At 43.0% G+C, this 17,111-nt stretch overlaps 2 protein-coding genes and 1 long non-coding RNA gene across 32 annotated transcripts in view; 2 read left to right on the top strand and 1 right to left on the bottom strand.

Annotated features, from left to right (window-relative positions):
* Positions 1 to 17,111, top strand: part of LOC122447855 (ankyrin repeat domain-containing protein 26-like) — a 933,540-nt gene that overhangs the window by 123,108 nt on the left and 793,321 nt on the right. The gene's annotated exons all lie outside the window — the stretch shown is intronic.
* LOC122447876 (putative POTE ankyrin domain family member M) lies at positions 5,863 to 15,980 on the top strand. The gene is made up of 5 exons (XM_043478607.1): positions 5,863 to 6,199; positions 8,743 to 8,857; positions 9,020 to 9,193; positions 13,727 to 13,833; positions 15,336 to 15,980. The coding sequence occupies exons 1-5, from the start codon at positions 5,967 to 5,969 to the stop codon at positions 15,475 to 15,477; spliced, it is 771 nt and encodes a 256-aa protein (XP_043334542.1). The 5' UTR covers positions 5,863 to 5,966; the 3' UTR covers positions 15,478 to 15,980.
* Positions 9,735 to 15,388, bottom strand: LOC122447893. Its single transcript, XR_006271448.1, has 3 exons — positions 15,255 to 15,388; positions 12,740 to 12,918; positions 9,735 to 10,112 (listed from the first exon to the last, which is right to left on the bottom strand). It is a non-coding gene; the product is annotated as an uncharacterized LOC122447893 (long non-coding RNA).

Below are 17,111 nucleotides of genomic sequence, written 5' to 3'. Positions count from 1 at the left end.
CCCACTCCAGTACTCTTGCCTGGAAAATCCCATGGACGGAGGAGCCTGGTAGGCTGCAGTCCATGGGGTCGCGAAGAGTCGGACACGACTGAGCGACTTCACTTTCAGTTTTCACTTTCATGCGCTGGAGAAGGAAATGGCAACCCACTCCAGTGTTCTTGCCTGGAGAATCCCAGGGACTGGGGAGCCTGGTGGGCTGCCGTCTATGGGGTCGCACAGAGTCGGACACGACTGAAGTGACTTAGCAGCAGCAGCAGCAGCATGACATCTAGGTGTCTGTGCTTTAAAACAATGCCTGTACCCAATCAAAAAATGGGCCAAAGAACTAAACAGACATTTCTCCAAAGAAGACATACAGATGGCTAACAAACACATGAAAAGATGCTCAACATCACTCATTATTAGAGAAATGCAAATCAAAACCACAATGAGGTACCATTACATATAGCATTATGCAGCCACGATATGCTGGAGCGACATTTAAGCTAGGACAGATTATTGACAGAGGAAATTTAGTCAGAGATCCTCGAGAAAGACTATTATGTTGGGGGAAACTCAACTTTGAGTCATGTAGGATTAAAATCCTACGACAAAAAGTCTCTAATCTGCTCACACTACAGTGAGAAATGCAGCTTTGTAGCTTGTGAGACATTTCTGATGATCCCTCCCTATGGATGAAAGGTTAGCCAGATGCTCAGATTTTGTTTACTTCAGCTGATTTCCATTCTAAAGTAAAGAAGCCTGAGATGATTCGTTTTAAAGTGAACCATGTTGATCTCTAACCTCCTCTTGTTCAGGAAGCACATGAAAAACAGCTGGAAGCAACAGAAGAGCAGGTGGAGGAGGTGGAGATGACTTTGAAGAACATGGAAGTGCTCCTCCAAGAGAAAGTAGGTGAGCTGAAGGAACAGGTGAGTGATGCACGCCGCATTTGGGCGACTGGGTAACTAATGAGGGAGACAGGACCCAAGAGAACCCTGTGTCCTGCGGAAGTGCTGAGGAGGGGAGAGGAGGGCAGGGAGAGAGGGGAGAGAGAGGCCTTGCTGTCCTGTGAGGTCTGCTTGGTGCTCTGGGAAGTGAAATGTGAGCATCTGTGGAGATACTTCTCTCACACAGGGACCAAATGTGGTTTATCTGGAGCGCCCTGGGCCGCGGGTCCCCAGTTCTAGTCTCTCTGTGCAGGCTGCCCGCTCCAGACCCCCACTCCTCATCTGTGAAGCCCCTGCCCTGCCTGCACCGCCACCCTCCAGCCTTGTCTGTCCCCAGGTCCTCACTTTCCTTCCCGGCCGTCCGGCTCTTGGTGAATCCACTACCCTCCAGTCACTCTTGGCAAAACCTCAACCCCAAGTAAATCTTAAGGCTCCTACATGCCAGGGGTACATCCTCAGAGTAGATAGTGGCTTCTCTGGTGGCCTCGAGATTCTGCAGGACCTAGCCCCTTCCCCTTGGGCCCTTGCCCAGCCGGCGTGGCAGCTCTGCCTTCCTCATGGGCCTCCTGGCCGTTCCTGTCACCCCCGCATGTGGGGGCCTTTGCCTGGGAGGTTTACCCAGGCAGCCTCCCCCACGTCCCCCATGCTCCTCTCAGGGCTGTCTGTTCACCTCAGACTCACCGTGTGTCTCCCGCCCGGGTTCTCTGAACACACCAGCTGACGCTGCGTGCTCTGCTGGCTCCTCCCGTTAGAACACGTGCCTGTGGGAGCAGGGCCGCGGCCGGGCAGCACTTGGCCCGCAGAGCTGCTCAGTAGCTACTTGAGTGAGTGAACTCAGCGCGGACTGTCAAAGCCCAAAGCCGGGACCCCTGCGTCTTTGCATCTTGACCGTGTGTCCTGTGTCCCCATCGCTGGAGCCCCTGTCGGTGTCGTGTGGGCGGCACCCAAGGAGCCTCAGCGCGTCCTGCTGACATGGTGGGCCTGCAGAGCCCGCTGAGATAAGCCAAACAGTTTGGGTGCTCCTGACAGTTTCCTCGTTGTCTTTTGGAGGCCTCCAGATTTGGGTCTTCTTGTCTTCATTTCGTGGTAACCCAGTTTGTACAAAGGTGGCTTAAATTTTCTCTACCACATAGTTCGTCAGTTTCCTCTCTCATGCCAGGATAACAAAACCTGTCATTGCATCCAACATGTCTCTGATTTGTAAGGTTCCCCAAGCTAGTCTGAACGCGTGTGGAGGAATAGGAAGGGAGAGCTGGTGGCGTGGCTTGGCTGCGTGAGACGTACAGTACACTGTGGCTTTCTCCCCTCTCCAGTTTGAAAAGAGCACAGGATCTGATCTGCTGCTCAAGGAGCTCTATGTGGAAAATGCCCACCTGACAAAAGCGCTTCAAGTCACTGAGGAGAAGCAACGAGGCACTGAGAAAAAGTCCCGATTCTTGGACGGAAAAGTTAGAACTCTCAGCAAACTCCTCAGCAAGATTGCTGAAGCTTCCCTCGCTGTTTAGACTGCTTTTCTTCCTGGCGTTCATTTTGAAGGAACGTCTATTAAAGTAAACCACTGTGACACCGTAACTTATTGTGGCTCACTGGCTGTACACCCCTGGATAAATGAGGATTGTGATTCTGTTTACCCCACAAGCATTTAATGAAGGGTTGTGTGCCAAATGCCTGGGAAACATGTTGGAGAGGACTATTTTTTTTTTTTTAGTGGTCCTTGGGTAACTTCCAGAGTTACATTCCGAATTTTGCTACTGAAAAACAAACCAGATTATGGGGTTCTCAGCAAGGTAAATGGTAAAATAAAGCAATTTTAATCTTGCACTTCTGACCTTGGCTACAGAGATTAAAATGTGAAGTCAGGGCTCTGTAGTTTTACCATTGCACTGTTAGTTCTATGGGTTTAGTCTCTGGCATTCTCGATGGTGGATCGGTGTAGACACTCCAGAAACGCTACACTTTCTGTGACTTTCAACTAGCGATAAGGGATAGAGGAAGGAAGCCTTTTTGTCAGGGCCTGTTCCACCACGAGGGAGGTCTAGACAGTGCTGGTGTTTCAGAGCTGTGGACTCAGGGAGGATGGTATCGTATCCATTGTGAATGCAATCTTTTCCTCACTGAAATGTCATCACACTGCAAAGTGTATTATATGTTAAAAACCAGGAAAAAAGTACAGTTTTATATTCAAGATATACATAAATTATGATCATTTGGTTGATCAGAATTAACTACTGTAATATGAATTTACTGTATCTGCAATAAAATCCTTTTCTATTAAAATAGATTAACTTCTAAATATTTTTTAAACTAAAATATTTCAAACATATAGAAAAATAGTTCTATAGGAAACATTCATATGTATTACATAAACATGCAGATGTGTTAAGAACATTGTTACAACATCTTGGACAGAAGCCCAGTCCCTGTTCTACTGCAGCCAACCTCTTTTCCCTTCCTGGTGGCAACCGCTCTCCTGAGGCTGCTGCAAGCCCCCTCCCCTCCATCTGTCTGCACATTTACCGTACGTGCTTGAATGAGAAAAACCTTAAGCCACTGGAAGAGATGGAAAGCTCAGATCTGGGGTAGGAAGACTCAACAACATAATGTGGACTCTTCTCTCCATGCACCTATGGTTGCTCAACCTATGACAAAGAGGCAAGGATGGACAGTGCGGAAAACCCTCTTCAATAAGTGGAGCTGGGAAATCTGGACAGATCCATAAAAGAATGAAATTGGAACATTCTCTGATACCATACAGCAAAGTATACTAGAAATGCATCAAAGGCCTACATGGAAACTTTTAGAGGAAAACATAGGCCGAACACTCTTTGAGGGAATTCTCTGGCAGTCTAAGGGTTAAGACTCGGCACTTTCACTGCTGTGGGCCTGAGTTCGATCCCTGGTCAGGGAACTAAGATCCCATAAGTCGCATGGCACAGCCAAAAAAAAAGCACTCTGACATAAATTGCAGAAATATCCTTTTTGATCCATGTCTTAGAGTACCGAAAATAAAAACAAAAATAAACACATGGGAGTTAATTATACTTAAAAGCTTTTGCACACCAAAGGAAACAATAAACCAAACAAAAATCTAACAAGGACAAAATATTTGCAAAGGAAGCAACTGACAAGGGATTAATCTTCAAAATATGCAAATAGCTCTTGTAGCTCTATGTCAAAAAAAACACACAAAAACCAAAAACCCAGTTTCAAAATTGGCAAAACAAATAAAAAATAGAAATGGGCAGAAGACCGTGATAGACAGCTCTCCAGAGAAGACATACAGATTGCCAGTAGGCACATGAAATGATGTTCAGTATCACAAATTATCAGAGAAATGCACGACAGACCTGCAATGAGGTATGACATCACACTGGTCAGAATGGCCATCATCCAAAAGTCTACAAATAATAAAGGCTGGAGAGGGTATAGAGGAAAGGAAACCCTCCTACATTATTGGTAAGACTGTAAATTGGTACAGCCACTATGGAGAACAGTATGGAAGTTCCTTAAAAAGATGAAAATATAATAGAACTACTGTATGATCCAGAAGTCCCAATCTGGGGCATATATCTGGAGAAAACTAATTCAAAAAGATACACATACTCCAGTGTTCATTCGAAACTCCCTTCCCATCCAAGGTTGCCACATACCATTGATCAGAGTGGCCCGTGCTATGCAGTAGGAAAGACGATTGAGTTTTCCACCTTGGATCCATCACTTACTGTCAGATGGCTTTGGTGAGGCTACTTAACCTTCCCTGAGGGGAGCAGCTCCTCAGCTTCTGCTGGAGGAACCAGGAGATGGGTTCCCCTCTGTCCCCTCCCCGGCAGCACATGCCTTGGCCCTGGTCCACTGGTACTTTGTCTTGTCCAGGCAGAAATGTTTAGGCCTGAGTCCTGCTCCTCTTCAGTCGAGATCCTTCATCATTAGCCTTCCTCTACTCACCATTCTGGTCAAAGCTTCTTGGTCCCTGCTTTTCCTCCTATCAGACGCTCTTTCCCCAAGTAGGCTAGATTCCCTGTTAACTCAGTTGGTAAAGAATCCACCTGCAATGCAGGAGACCCTGGTTCGATTCCTGGGTCAGGAAGATCTACTGGAGAAGGGATCGGCTACCCACTCCAGTGTTCCTGGGATTGCTTGGTGCTCAGCTGGTAAAGAATCTGCCTGCAATGCGAGGGACCTGGGTTCTATCTCTGGGTTGGAAAGGTCCCCTGGAGAAGGGAAAGGCTACCCATTCCAATATTCTGGCCTAGAGAATTCCATGGAGTGTACAGTCCATGCCTTAGCAAAGAGTCAGACACGACTGAGCGACTATCACTTTCACTTTTCATGCTTTTTATAAATGGCCTTTATTGTATTGAGGATATTTCTATTTTATTGTATTTTTTTAAAATCATGAATGGGTTGTGAATTTTTTCAAGTGTTTTTTCAGCGTAGTCTTACTTTTACTTCTTACTTGAATGTTGGTAGCATTGCTCTCTGAATCCATTTTGTCCTAAGCTTTTAGCTTTTGGGAGGTTTTTTTTTTTTAATTAATATTTGAATCTCCTTATTTCTTATTGGAGTGTTGAGTTTTTCTACTTTTTCTTGTTTTAGTCTTGACAGATTGTATGTTTTTCAGAATTTATCTAGGTTTTCCAGTTTGCAATTGTTCATCAATAATAATGGTCCCTTATGATTATGCTCCTTTACTTCTAAGGTATCTGTTGTAATGTCGCTTTCCTTTCTGTTTCTTTCAGTTTCCTCTCTTTCCTTCTTACCTTAGGTACGGGTTTATTGATATTGTTTGTTTCTTTCAAAAAATGCGTTTCCAGTTCTTGCACATGCACACTGGGCATTCTGGCACACGGGCAGTGTGTTTAGAGGCGTCACTTAGCGACGATCATTCTGGGATGCAAGATTCCAAACCGTTGAGCTTCCCAGCTGGGAGGTTGTGGCAGGCCGGCTCTGGCTTACCTCTAGTGCTCGTGTTGGGTTTAGGGGACTGCGAAGAGCCGAGGGGGAGGTGAGGTGTGTTTGGAGTCTGTAGGCTCTGCGATGAAGAAGCTTTTTGGCTTCAGGAGTAAGAAGGGCGTGTCACCCTTCGGCTCCTCCATCAGCCTGGGGAGAGACAGAGGTCATCATAAAACCAGCTTCCAGCCCTGGTACCACATCCGAGACAAGGACCTCCGAAAGATTCACAAAGCTGCCAGCGTAGGCAACGTAGCTAAAGTGCAGCAGGTCCTGTTGCTTGGAGAGAATGGCTTGAACGAGAAGGACAAGAGGAACAGGTAAGCGGGGAGGAAGGGCCTGGCAGAGGTCCCTCCTGTGAGTTTCCCCTCCAAAGCTTACAGACACCTTTGTTGGATCCAGCGCCCCACAGACTTGATAGGCTGCAAAAGCCTTAGTTACTTTCAGATCTGCTAATAATTCCCCTTATAGAGCACTTTACTGGTCGTTTCAAAGTTATTTAACTGAACGTCAGTAATCACAGAACTGAAATGAAACATGAATAGCATCTTTTTTCCTTCTTCCTCTTCCTCCTCTTCATTTGTTGTTATGCATGCGTTAACATGATCTCCTCTTGAGTAAGAGCTCTCAAGTTCTATAGCCCTCAAGAAATCTTCTGGAACTCCCTAGCTCTCACATTGTTTTTCTCATGTGATTTATGAAAATTCTTCCCACTGATCATCCATTGTGGATATTGACAGTGGACAGATTTTTGATGTTGTCGGCATCTTATTTTTAATGTACACATTTTTATACCATAATGTTACATATTACAGAAAAGTACATAGTGAAAAAATAATCTCCATGGCAGGTCAACTTCTGGATTAAAAATTCTTCAGATACAATGCAATATCTGTTTTATATCAGTGTACGCTTATGTGTATATGTTCCTTGCTGAAGGACCTTAGAAGACAGCTTTGAAGTAGGAAGCTGGCTGTGTCCTTGAAGAGCAGGACATTTTCCTAGGGTATATGGTCTTTCCATGTTTAAACTAAAGACACAGATCGTGGTTTTAAAGATTTTGGGTTAGACATGCTGTCTTTAATTGTTGTGATGAAATTAAAAGTTTTGTGTAGTAGGCAAAGATTTGCCCTTTTAGATATCAAAATTTGCTGGATGACATTTTCTATCAGAAAAGATAAATTGTGTGTAGATGGTGTAGAAATAACCTGGTAACTATTTAGATAAAAGTAACTAGATTTTTTTATCTCACCAAAAAGTTTCGAATGGAGTATGGATCAAAAATTTTAAACACACAGAGTGAGAAAAGTACCAGAAGACAACTGAAATTCCTACTTATACATTTTGCACACTGACAAAGACCTTCTTTTTTTTCTAGTTCTACTGGTTATTAACCTTAATATTTTTTTAATTAGATGGTAATTGCTTTCCAATGTTGTGTTGGTTTCTGCTGTACAACATCATAAATCGGTTGGGAATATACATATATCCCACCCCAAGGACCTTTCTAAGAGTGATTTCAAAGCCAAGAATTGTGGAGTTTCCTGGGTTTCGGCACCAAAAAAGAAAAAGAAGAAAACCAGAAATCTGCAAGTTGATTTAGCAACCCCCCAAATTTAAAAATGTCTGTAGAGCAAGCTGTCTGTAGGGAAGTCGGATGAGCAGACAGGGCTTGTCTTTCTGGCACTCATAGGAATGTGGCACAGATAAAAACTATTTGTCACTTTCAATTTAACGTAGAATTTTTTGTGAGGATTGGTATCCCGCGACAGCTTTCAGCCTTTTCAGAAGTCAAGGGAATCTTGAGAATTTCCTGGCCGTCCAGTGGTTAAGGCTCACTGCTCTGGGCCCAGGGTTCGATCTCTGGTGAGGGAACTAAAATCGTGCAAGCTACAAGGATATATTGTCCAACATGGGAAATATAGTTAATATTTTATAGTCACTTTAAATGCGGTGTAACCGTTCACAGTTGGGGATCACTGTGTTGTGCACCTGTATTATATAATAATATATAATATGCATCATCTCTAAGGAAACTAGACGAAAACCCCTCATGGTTATTAGACAACCGGAAAGACGAGAAATGAACAAACAAAAATGCTACAATTTACAGTTGTAATGTCTGTGAATTATAAATTATATTCCAATGTCAGAGACGTTAAAATGTGAGAAAAGGAGCATATTAGAATCATCGAAGTACAATGTTGTCTCTAATCCTCTAAACATATCTGCAAAGGAGGTGTAATGTCCTTTGACTTCATTCAGATGTTGTCCTTGTAAGGTAGTAGTAGTAGTAGTAAGTATGATAATATAATCTAACAATTACTAGCTGTTATCTATGCCGGGAACAGTTCTAAACCCTGTGCATGGGTCTCATTTAAGCATCGCAGTGCCGTCCTGTGAGATAACCACTCCTCTCTCTTCATTTTGTTGGTGAGGAAATTGAGGTACAGAGAGGGTGAGCGACAGCTAATAAGTGACAAAGTCAAATTTAAACTCCAGTTGAGCTGAATCTCAAGGTCTCGCGCATTCTATTCAAGTAGCCTGTTCTTTCATTACTGTGTAAGAGGAGCTAAACCCACTCCAGTGTTCTCGCCTGGAGAATCCCAGGGACGGCGGAGCCTGGTGGGCTGCCGTCTATGGGGTCGCACAGAATTGGACACGACTGAAGCGACTTAGCAGCAGTAGCGGCAACAAGAGGAGCTAAACGAATAATATCCTGCTCTTTCTCCAGAAGAAAATGAAATATTTGTTTTAGAGGCATACGAGTACTATGCTGTTGAGTGTTTTCAATCACACAGAGAGTTGTTTGTTTTGAAACAGTTACACTACATTTTCCTAAGAACTTGTCTTGCTTTCGTAGGACTGCCCTCCACTTGGCCTGTGCCAATGGCCATCCCGCGGTGGTGGCCCTCCTCCTGGAGAGAAGATGCCTGCTTAACCTCTGTGACAGTGAAAACAGGACCGCGCTGATGAAGGTACGGGGCAGCGACCCGTGTCCACATGAGACGGGTGTGATTTAACCACTGAGACTAACAATGAGTTGATCTCGTTGAAATAGAGGGAACTGGTGAACTTGTGGGCTATTTCCTTTGAATTCCTAGAACTCACACTCTTGTTTCTTGGCACAACGCTGACAGGCCGTAGAATGCCAAGAGGAGGAGTGCGCGACTCTCCTGCTGGAGCACGGCGCCGACCCAAACCTCACGGATGCCAGTGGCAACACCGCGCTCCACCACGCTGTCTTTTGCCAGAATATATCACTCGCAGCAAAGCTGCTTTCCTATCACGCCAATATAGAAGCCAGGAACGAGGTATAGCTCAACTAACTTTATTGACAAAATATTGGCAAAGCATTTTTCTAAACTGTAGTGTTTTATTGATAACAGGATATAAATAGATAGACTGAGTAGTGTCCAGCAGGCCCTGTTACCATGGAAACAACTCCAAAGCCAAGTCAGGGGTTGGGTGGAACATGTCAGAGCCCACAGAAAGGGCAACGCTGTCTCTCTCAGCCACCTTCTACCCCAGAAGGAAGATTTTCCCACTAGAAAGTGCTCAGGAATGGGTGGTAGGCTCAAGTCCTACAAAGAATGAAGGCCTGGGGAGAGTGAAGTGATGTGGTGGGTGGCTGCTTCCAGGGGCTCAGGGAATGGGCACAGCTGCTGGGGGAGGGATGGGGGTAGGAGGAAGGAGAACCAGTGCCCAGCAGGGGGAGCTGGGGGGTGCAAGTGGGCCAGGGAGGCAGCAGGCCTGGAGCCCTGAGCCCTCCAGGACCCCTGTTCTGAGATCCGGTGAAGTGGGTCAGGTCATGTTTGATACCAGCAAGGGCGTTTACTTGTGTTGGTGACCACTTGGTTCACCAGGTACACACCTCGGGTCTCCCACACTCAGCCCTGGGGGGCTGCTCGGCGGGGCTGCAGCTGAGTGTGGGGAGCTGGTGATGGTGAAGCTCGGGGCTGCAGCTGAGTGTGGGGAGCTGGTGATGGTGAAGCTCGGGGCTGCAGCTGAGTGTGGGGAGCTGGTGATGGTGAAGCTCGGGGCTGCAGCTGAGTGTGGGGAGCTGGTGATGGTGAAGCTCGGGGCTGCAGCTGAGTGTGGGGACCTGGTGATGGTGAAGCTGCCACTCCTGCTCTTTCTCCTGTGGCTGCAGCCCCGCCAGGAGCTGCAGAGAGAGCTCCCCGACTCTCACAGCTGGGCTCAGTTTTCCTTGTTTGGAAGCTCCAGCCTTCCCTGAGTGAAAATATTTTGAAAGCACTTGATTGTCTACGATGTCACTTTAAATCACGATATTACTCAAGAAGCATTAGAGGGCAAAGCGTTCTTTTTTGTGTTTATGGCAGATATTTGTGATAACACAGCAATTGTTAAAGGTAAAACTTTTTCCAAGTATTTTTCCCTTTTTAAAAAAAAAATGTTTTTTTCTAATTAGTCTAAAATAACACAGTAATGCAAAATTTGCCTTGGGGAAGTAGACTTTGTCTTAAAACTCAAACAAGCATTTGACAACATAATAGAAATGTTGCTGTTGTTAACACATTCCAATTTTATGAAAAAAATGATTTATATAAAAATGATTTCTCTCTCATTGCCCAAGGCTTCAGAGGCTAAAAGGAAAGGAAAAGGAGCGAGCAGCTGAAAAACACAGATCAGGCTGGAATTTTGGCAGTTGGGGAAATGCCAAGAAGAGGGTTTTTTTTTTTTTTAATATGTATTTGGCTGTGCTAGGTCTTAGTTTCAGCATGCAGGGTCTAGTTCCCTGACCGGGGATGGAACCCAGACCCCCTACACTGTGAGCGCTGAGACCCAGCCACTGGACCACCACAGAAGTCCTGAGGTTTTGGTTTTGTTGTTTTCCCCCTTCAGTTTATATATTTTGCTAAGGTGCTTTTCAGTTTCAGGTATAATAGTTGTTATTTTGAGAAAGAGATTGAATGAGTTGGAGACTTGCCTAGGTATCAATTTTAGGAAGACTCTGCAGAAATCAGATCAGCAGTGAAAAGGTGGTGATTAAGTGGGAAAGAAGAGAGAAGAACAAATATTGAACAGAAATATTATCCTATTCTGGCAGAAACAGCCAGTTAGATAAGAGTCTAGACTCTGCTCTCAATCTAGAAGGTCTTGATGGAAAGGAAGGGGTTTATAAACAATGAGATCAGGTTGCCTTTTGTGTTTATTAGTCCCTGTTCTACCATTATTTACCCAGGAAAATTTAACTCTGTTTTGATGACTCTTGCCTCTTACACTTTTCTTTTTTCTTCAAAGCCTCAAGTAAGAGAAGGGATTGGCCATGTGGGTTAGAGATGAGACTGGAATGTTTGCTGGGCTAATTCTCAGCTAGATTGTGCTGGTGAAAACCACAATCCGTTGGGAAAGTTTATAAAAAAAATTTACAAACCTAGGCTGTTCCCTGAAGATTTTGATGGAATAAATCGAGGAAGGCCTGGACTTGTGTATTTAGAAATATTTCCTTGAGATTCTGATAGGATCCTTGGTGAAGAACTATGGAGTGATTAAGTATAATTTCTAGTGCACCTATCTCAAAAATAAGTAATCTATAGAAGAGTTGGAGTTTGATCAATGCTAGCTACTTCCATCAGCTCCCTCCTTTGCAGCAATATTAGCCTGACTTTTTCCTCTGCCTCTGTGATTGAGAAGTTAAAAGGAACATTTTTGGCAATATCTATTGGCTTGAGTGATATAACTCCTTTTTCTTCCAACCACTAATTATTCAGTGACACTCCAAGCGTCTTTAGAGATTTGCTCATGGCCAAGTCACTTCATGTGTAGAGTCTGACCCTTTAAGAATTTTACACCTTCTGTTACCAACCAGGTCATTAGGTCAACAATGTTTGTTACCAACAGGGTTTTCCTGACTGCGGTAACAGTAATTCATGAGCCTTCTTTTGGTGTCAGCAGGACAGACTCTTGCAGTGTGTCTGTTAGATTTGCTGAGCCCTGGCATAAGCGAGAGGACAGCTTTAAACATCAAAACCCATGAAGTTAGTCCAGATGGGGATTGTTTGAATCGTTTACTTTCAGCAGTCTTAGGAACTCACTAACTATTTGGTTAATAATCTGGGAGAATTCTAGAAAGAGATTGTAGTTTTAACAAGCAGTGGAAACATTCTTCAAGTGGGAATTTTGAGTCTTGTTTTTTAAATTAATTTTAATAAAATTATGAGTCAATAGCAATTTTTATTACATATTGAGACCCACTTTTCTTGTGAACCACATGATACTCAAGAAAGGAAAGCTTTCACATACAAATATTTGCTTTATACCCACCTGTTTGGAAACAGCAAAACGTTTTAAAAGCACAAATGGGCTACAGACCAAATGTGGTCCTTGGTTATGTTTAGCTTACCTACCTCCACAAGCTGAGTCAACATTTAAAATTTAGCAAACTCATGCTGATGTCTGTGTTTCAGGCTTCTCAGAGACCCAAATCTGGTCCCCCTTGAGCCCATTCTACTGTTTGGTCTGCATGTGGAGGCCTCCCCTTCTGTATGGGGCGTGTGTTTGCGGGTTTGCCAGCCTCACCTGGCTTTTTCACTTAGGTCACCAGGTTTCCCCCTCCATAAGCATTTGAGTTTCCAATTCTTGATATATAGTTTATTTTGATAACTATTTCGAAGTTTTAAAGACAGTCTAATTAATCTATAATTGATTCCATATTTTAAAAGAATCTCTTAAGGATGGGATTGAATTTTTCAAATTAGAATTTTTAAGTTGGTTGTGGCGGTTTCACACTGAATGAGTCTCCCAGACACACAGGATTATGAGAGAGAGCGTGGGGAGAGTTCACGGAAGAGCAACTCCCCGAGAAAATGCTGAGTGCATATTTATTGGTAACTTACCTTGTAATCCTTCACTAAGAGCCGTAAAGCAAGACAGAGACCAGAACTCTGGGATTAAGGAAGCTTCTTCCTGGAGGTCTGGAGGTCATCACATGAGAGCCGTCAAGAAAGGTCTTTGAAGATAAGCGGTGTTGTTCTGCATCAAACAGCATCTAGCTAATGCTGACCTGTCAGTTTAACTTAAGGGCGGGGGAAGGAACAAGCAAAGGAGAATGAATAAGATTAAATTTCAAGAGACTTTGCTGAGAAAGCCGATAAACATGGTGCCCACAGTTGTTTTTTTTTGGAAGAAAAGAAAACAACCTTTCTCTTTGCATGTTCATGTAGAGGATAACATTCCCATTGGAATGTCTGTAAACCTCATGAGGTTACTCTTGGTCATCCTTGGATAGGTTATGCATGCTACAGATAAGATGATGTATTCCTGCCTCAGCATTGCTCCTAAAATATGCAGCTACGAAATCAAGTAGCTAATTGATTCTCTCTGGAGGAGTGTTGAGACTAGTAATAGAGCAAGTAAATACTGCAATATTCCTGATAGATACTATGACGGAAGCAAAGATCCTTGGAACCAGTAAATGTTGAAAGTGGGTTTTAGAGAATGACTCTGTGGTTCATCTTTGGAAGAGGGAGAGGAGGAGCATTTTATTCTTTCCCTTTTCAAAAGACGTATTTGGCTGCACTGGGTCTAGTTGTGGCAGGTGGGATCTTGCGTTTCGGCACTTGGACTCTAGTTCCCTGACCAGGGATGGAACCTGGACCCCCTGCTTGGGAGCTCAAATCTTAGCCCCTGGACCCCCAGGGAAGGCCAGGAGGAGGAGCATCTTGAAGAGATAGAAGGTGCGCCGGGGGAAGAGGAGGAGGGGCTCCCGTTTATTTGCTTTCTGAATTATATGTTTAAGTTCAGAGAATCTATTGCATGATTTTCAGTTCAGTTTAGAAATAGGTTAACTGGGTACATTCGAAATGGTTTTTCCTGTTTTACAGGATGACCTCACACCACTATTATTGGCCATAAGTGAAAGGAAACAGCAAATGGTGGAATTTTTAGTAAAGAAAGAAGCAAATGTACACGCGGTTGATAAGATGAAAAGGTACAGTTGTTCTTTTTCTTTTTAAAAACCTTAGTGCTGTTCTTGGGTGCTAACATCAAGATAAAGATTAAATTAATAAGTTTTCATTTGTGATCAACACTTCATCAGTTAGGTAGAAAACCAATTATTCTGACTGGGAGTCGTGAAAAACTATATAGCAGAGATATATAGCAGGATTCATATTCCTTTATAATACTGAGTGATGTCATATGCAACCTGTTCTTTTTTCTGGTTGATCTTGTAGGAGCTGAGGGATTTCATACTAGTTTGATTAGCTTTATACAATATGGATTCTGCTTTTTAGTTTACCTTATGACAGTATCGAATTTCTTAATTCTTTTATAATGATTGTTTAACCTCTACTTCGTGTATATTTTTCCTTAAAAGATGCATACTAAACATAAAGGACTTGATTTTGTCTTTTGGGTGACTCTTTGCTTTCAATTACTTTCTTTGAAAAATACTGATGTTATTAGATTGCAGAAGAGTCCTTCACAGTTTAGTGACTGAACAACAACAAAAAGTGGTTAGTAATCACTGTCACCAGATACTGTGGGCTCATCAGTTTTTATCTTTTTTTATTTCTAGTACATTTTGATGTTTTCATTCTAAATGAAGGTAGAAGGAAGAATGATAGGTTTAATTGGATAAACAGTTGCTTCAACAAAGATAAGTCAGAGGTGGATGATACAGATGAAAATGATGGGCTTTAGATTCAGACTGGGTTCAGCTCCTAGCTTTCCTCCCTGTTAGGGTTGTGACCTTGGGCACATTACTTATCATCAGCAAATAAGTTTCCTGATGCAAAAGGGCAAATAGTAATGCGTCCTTCAAAGGTGGCTGTGCGTATACATAGTATTTCATTTAGTGAAGAGCACATGCTTGTCCCCATCATTAAGTGCCACGGTGACTATTTTTATTTCCATTATTGTTAATATTTTTGTTTTAAGCCAGCAAATAGCCTTTGCTTAACCCACCCTCTAGCTGACTTTGAAGCATAATATATCAGACTAAGGAGGAAATGGGGGATTCGTTCCTTAAATAGTCACCTGCCTCAGATAAGTGACCTCAGCACAGTTTCTTGTCCATCAAGGACTTTGATATTATTTTTGAAAAGCATTTATTTATTTGACTGCGTGTGGTCTTAGTCGTGGGAACTCTCAGTTGCAGCATGTGGGATGAAGTTCCCTGTCCAGGGATGGAACCTGGGCCCCCTGCCTTGGGAGCCTGGAGTCATAGCCCCTGGTCCACCAGGGAAGTCCCCATCAGGGACTTTTGAAATAGTAAGTGCTGCTATGTGCCATCCCAATGGGACAGGAGGCTGCTTTTCCATCGCTTCGTTTTAGCCTTGGAGGTCATTTACAAGGATGTACACTTGAGCGTGTAAATGGTCAGTTCTTCATGGGAGGGCAAGATGTTACCTTGGTAAAGCACATCAAACGAGCTGTTTCTGTGAGTTCACTCAGCTTCCTGAGGGTGACGTCGTCTCTCTGTTGTTGTAGAACCGCCCTCATCCTTGCTGTCAGTTACGAGTCTATGAGTGTCGTCAGCCTTCTCCTGCAGCGAGGTGCTGACGTCTTTTCTCAAGATGTCTTTGGACGGACTGCAGAAGAATATGCTGCTCTGAGTGGTTTTAGTATGTAAGTGTCCACATTAAAACGCCCGTGATCACTAAACTGCCGCCAAAAAGAATTTTCACTGTCACTTGTTACATGACCAGTGAGAGTTTTCTGTTCGGTGCAGGCAGCTTCTATCCTGTGGGGGCACCTTTCCTTGGGTCATAGGTTCCCTGTCGTCCTTCCCAGAGTAGTGGGTGTCAGCTTGCCTGAGATTCCATAGTTACATGGAGGGTTGGCCCCCTCATGGGGTCTGTTTCCTGCAACAATGAAAATCTTCCAAAGGATTTATCTGCCTCAACCGTAAATGTTTTCTGAGTCTGTCTCACAAGGAACCCATTCACCAGAACTCCTTAAATCTCAAGTAAGTTAGTTCAGAGAGGAATTCAGAGAGGTAAGCCCTGCCTGGGACTTGCCAGTATCCACTGTAAGAGTAGGGTTATGTCTTCCACGTGCATCAGAGATGAACATGGAGATTAAGCATCATTGTCAGAAAGATCTGCTGGTTGAGAGTTTGAGCAGGTAGAGAAGGGAGAGGCTTGAAGGAAGGCCTAGTCCAGGCCAGGTCTTGATTGTGATTAGTTTTCTGTGCTTGGTGTGATTAGCTGCAATAATGGGGGATAATTATGTTACCTAATGTAGTGAGTTCATATTTTATAAATAAATGTAGGTACAAATTACATAAGAGCTGAGATTCCCTAAATTACAAACCACAGAGAACACTAATCACCATAATTAATAACAGTTTCCTGAGACCCTTGAATGCTAAACATATAAGAAAACACACATTGGTTTTACTTGGAATTCCAAAGTAGTTCCAACAATAACGATCAAGAGCAAATTATTCCATTCTTTGACTGTTTCTGCAAGCATTTTGGGGCTATATTATCTCATTACCTCCTCTTAATCCCCTTGTGAAATAAGGCAGTAAGATCCCAGTTGTGGAGAGGATGACTTTGAACTCAAGAGAAGCAATTCTCTCGAAACAAAGAGCAGTTGGTTACAGAGCTAGGATTTGCGAGTTGGAAAGAGTTTTCATATGCCAAGCTAAATCTAGTTAATCTACTGAGCTCTATTGCCCTCAGTTCATGACTACTTCATCTTCCTTTTCTTTCTCCTTTAAATACATGGTAAATAAAACTTGGTAGAACTTAGAAACTTGAAATGTATGGGACAATTGTAGTTTTGATATTATCGCTGACATTGTCTGAAATAATCTAAGAATTTAACATAGTTGGTAGTTTTTTTTCCTATTAGTGTTAAAATATTATTTATCACATTTTTAACACATAGCATTTGCCAACTGATCTCTGAATATAAAGAAAAGAGGCCTAAAACTCCTCCCGAAAAGAGCAACCCAGGTAAGTCATCTGATAATAATGAACTACTCTTGGTGATTCTACCATAGATAAAGTAGGAGTGAGGAAATTTCAATAATCAAAAAACTATGATAAAATTAGTGTAAATTGCATGTGTTTTTAAATGAATTTCTTAATAGTCTAGTCTTCAGAATTGTTAAAGAAGTTAATTGTAGGTAATTTAACATCAGAGACAGTATTGTCTGAAAAGCATTCCATGTGTTTAATTACAGCCCCTAAAATCCTGTATTAGATTTTTATGTACATTACAAAAAATGTTTAAGTTAGTATGATATATATTTCA

Source organism: Cervus canadensis, chromosome 10, assembly GCF_019320065.1.
Source record: "Cervus canadensis isolate Bull #8, Minnesota chromosome 10, ASM1932006v1, whole genome shotgun sequence".
Classification (NCBI taxonomy): domain Eukaryota; kingdom Metazoa; phylum Chordata; class Mammalia; order Artiodactyla; family Cervidae; genus Cervus; species Cervus canadensis.
This window is presented reverse-complemented; position numbering and strand designations above follow the sequence as displayed.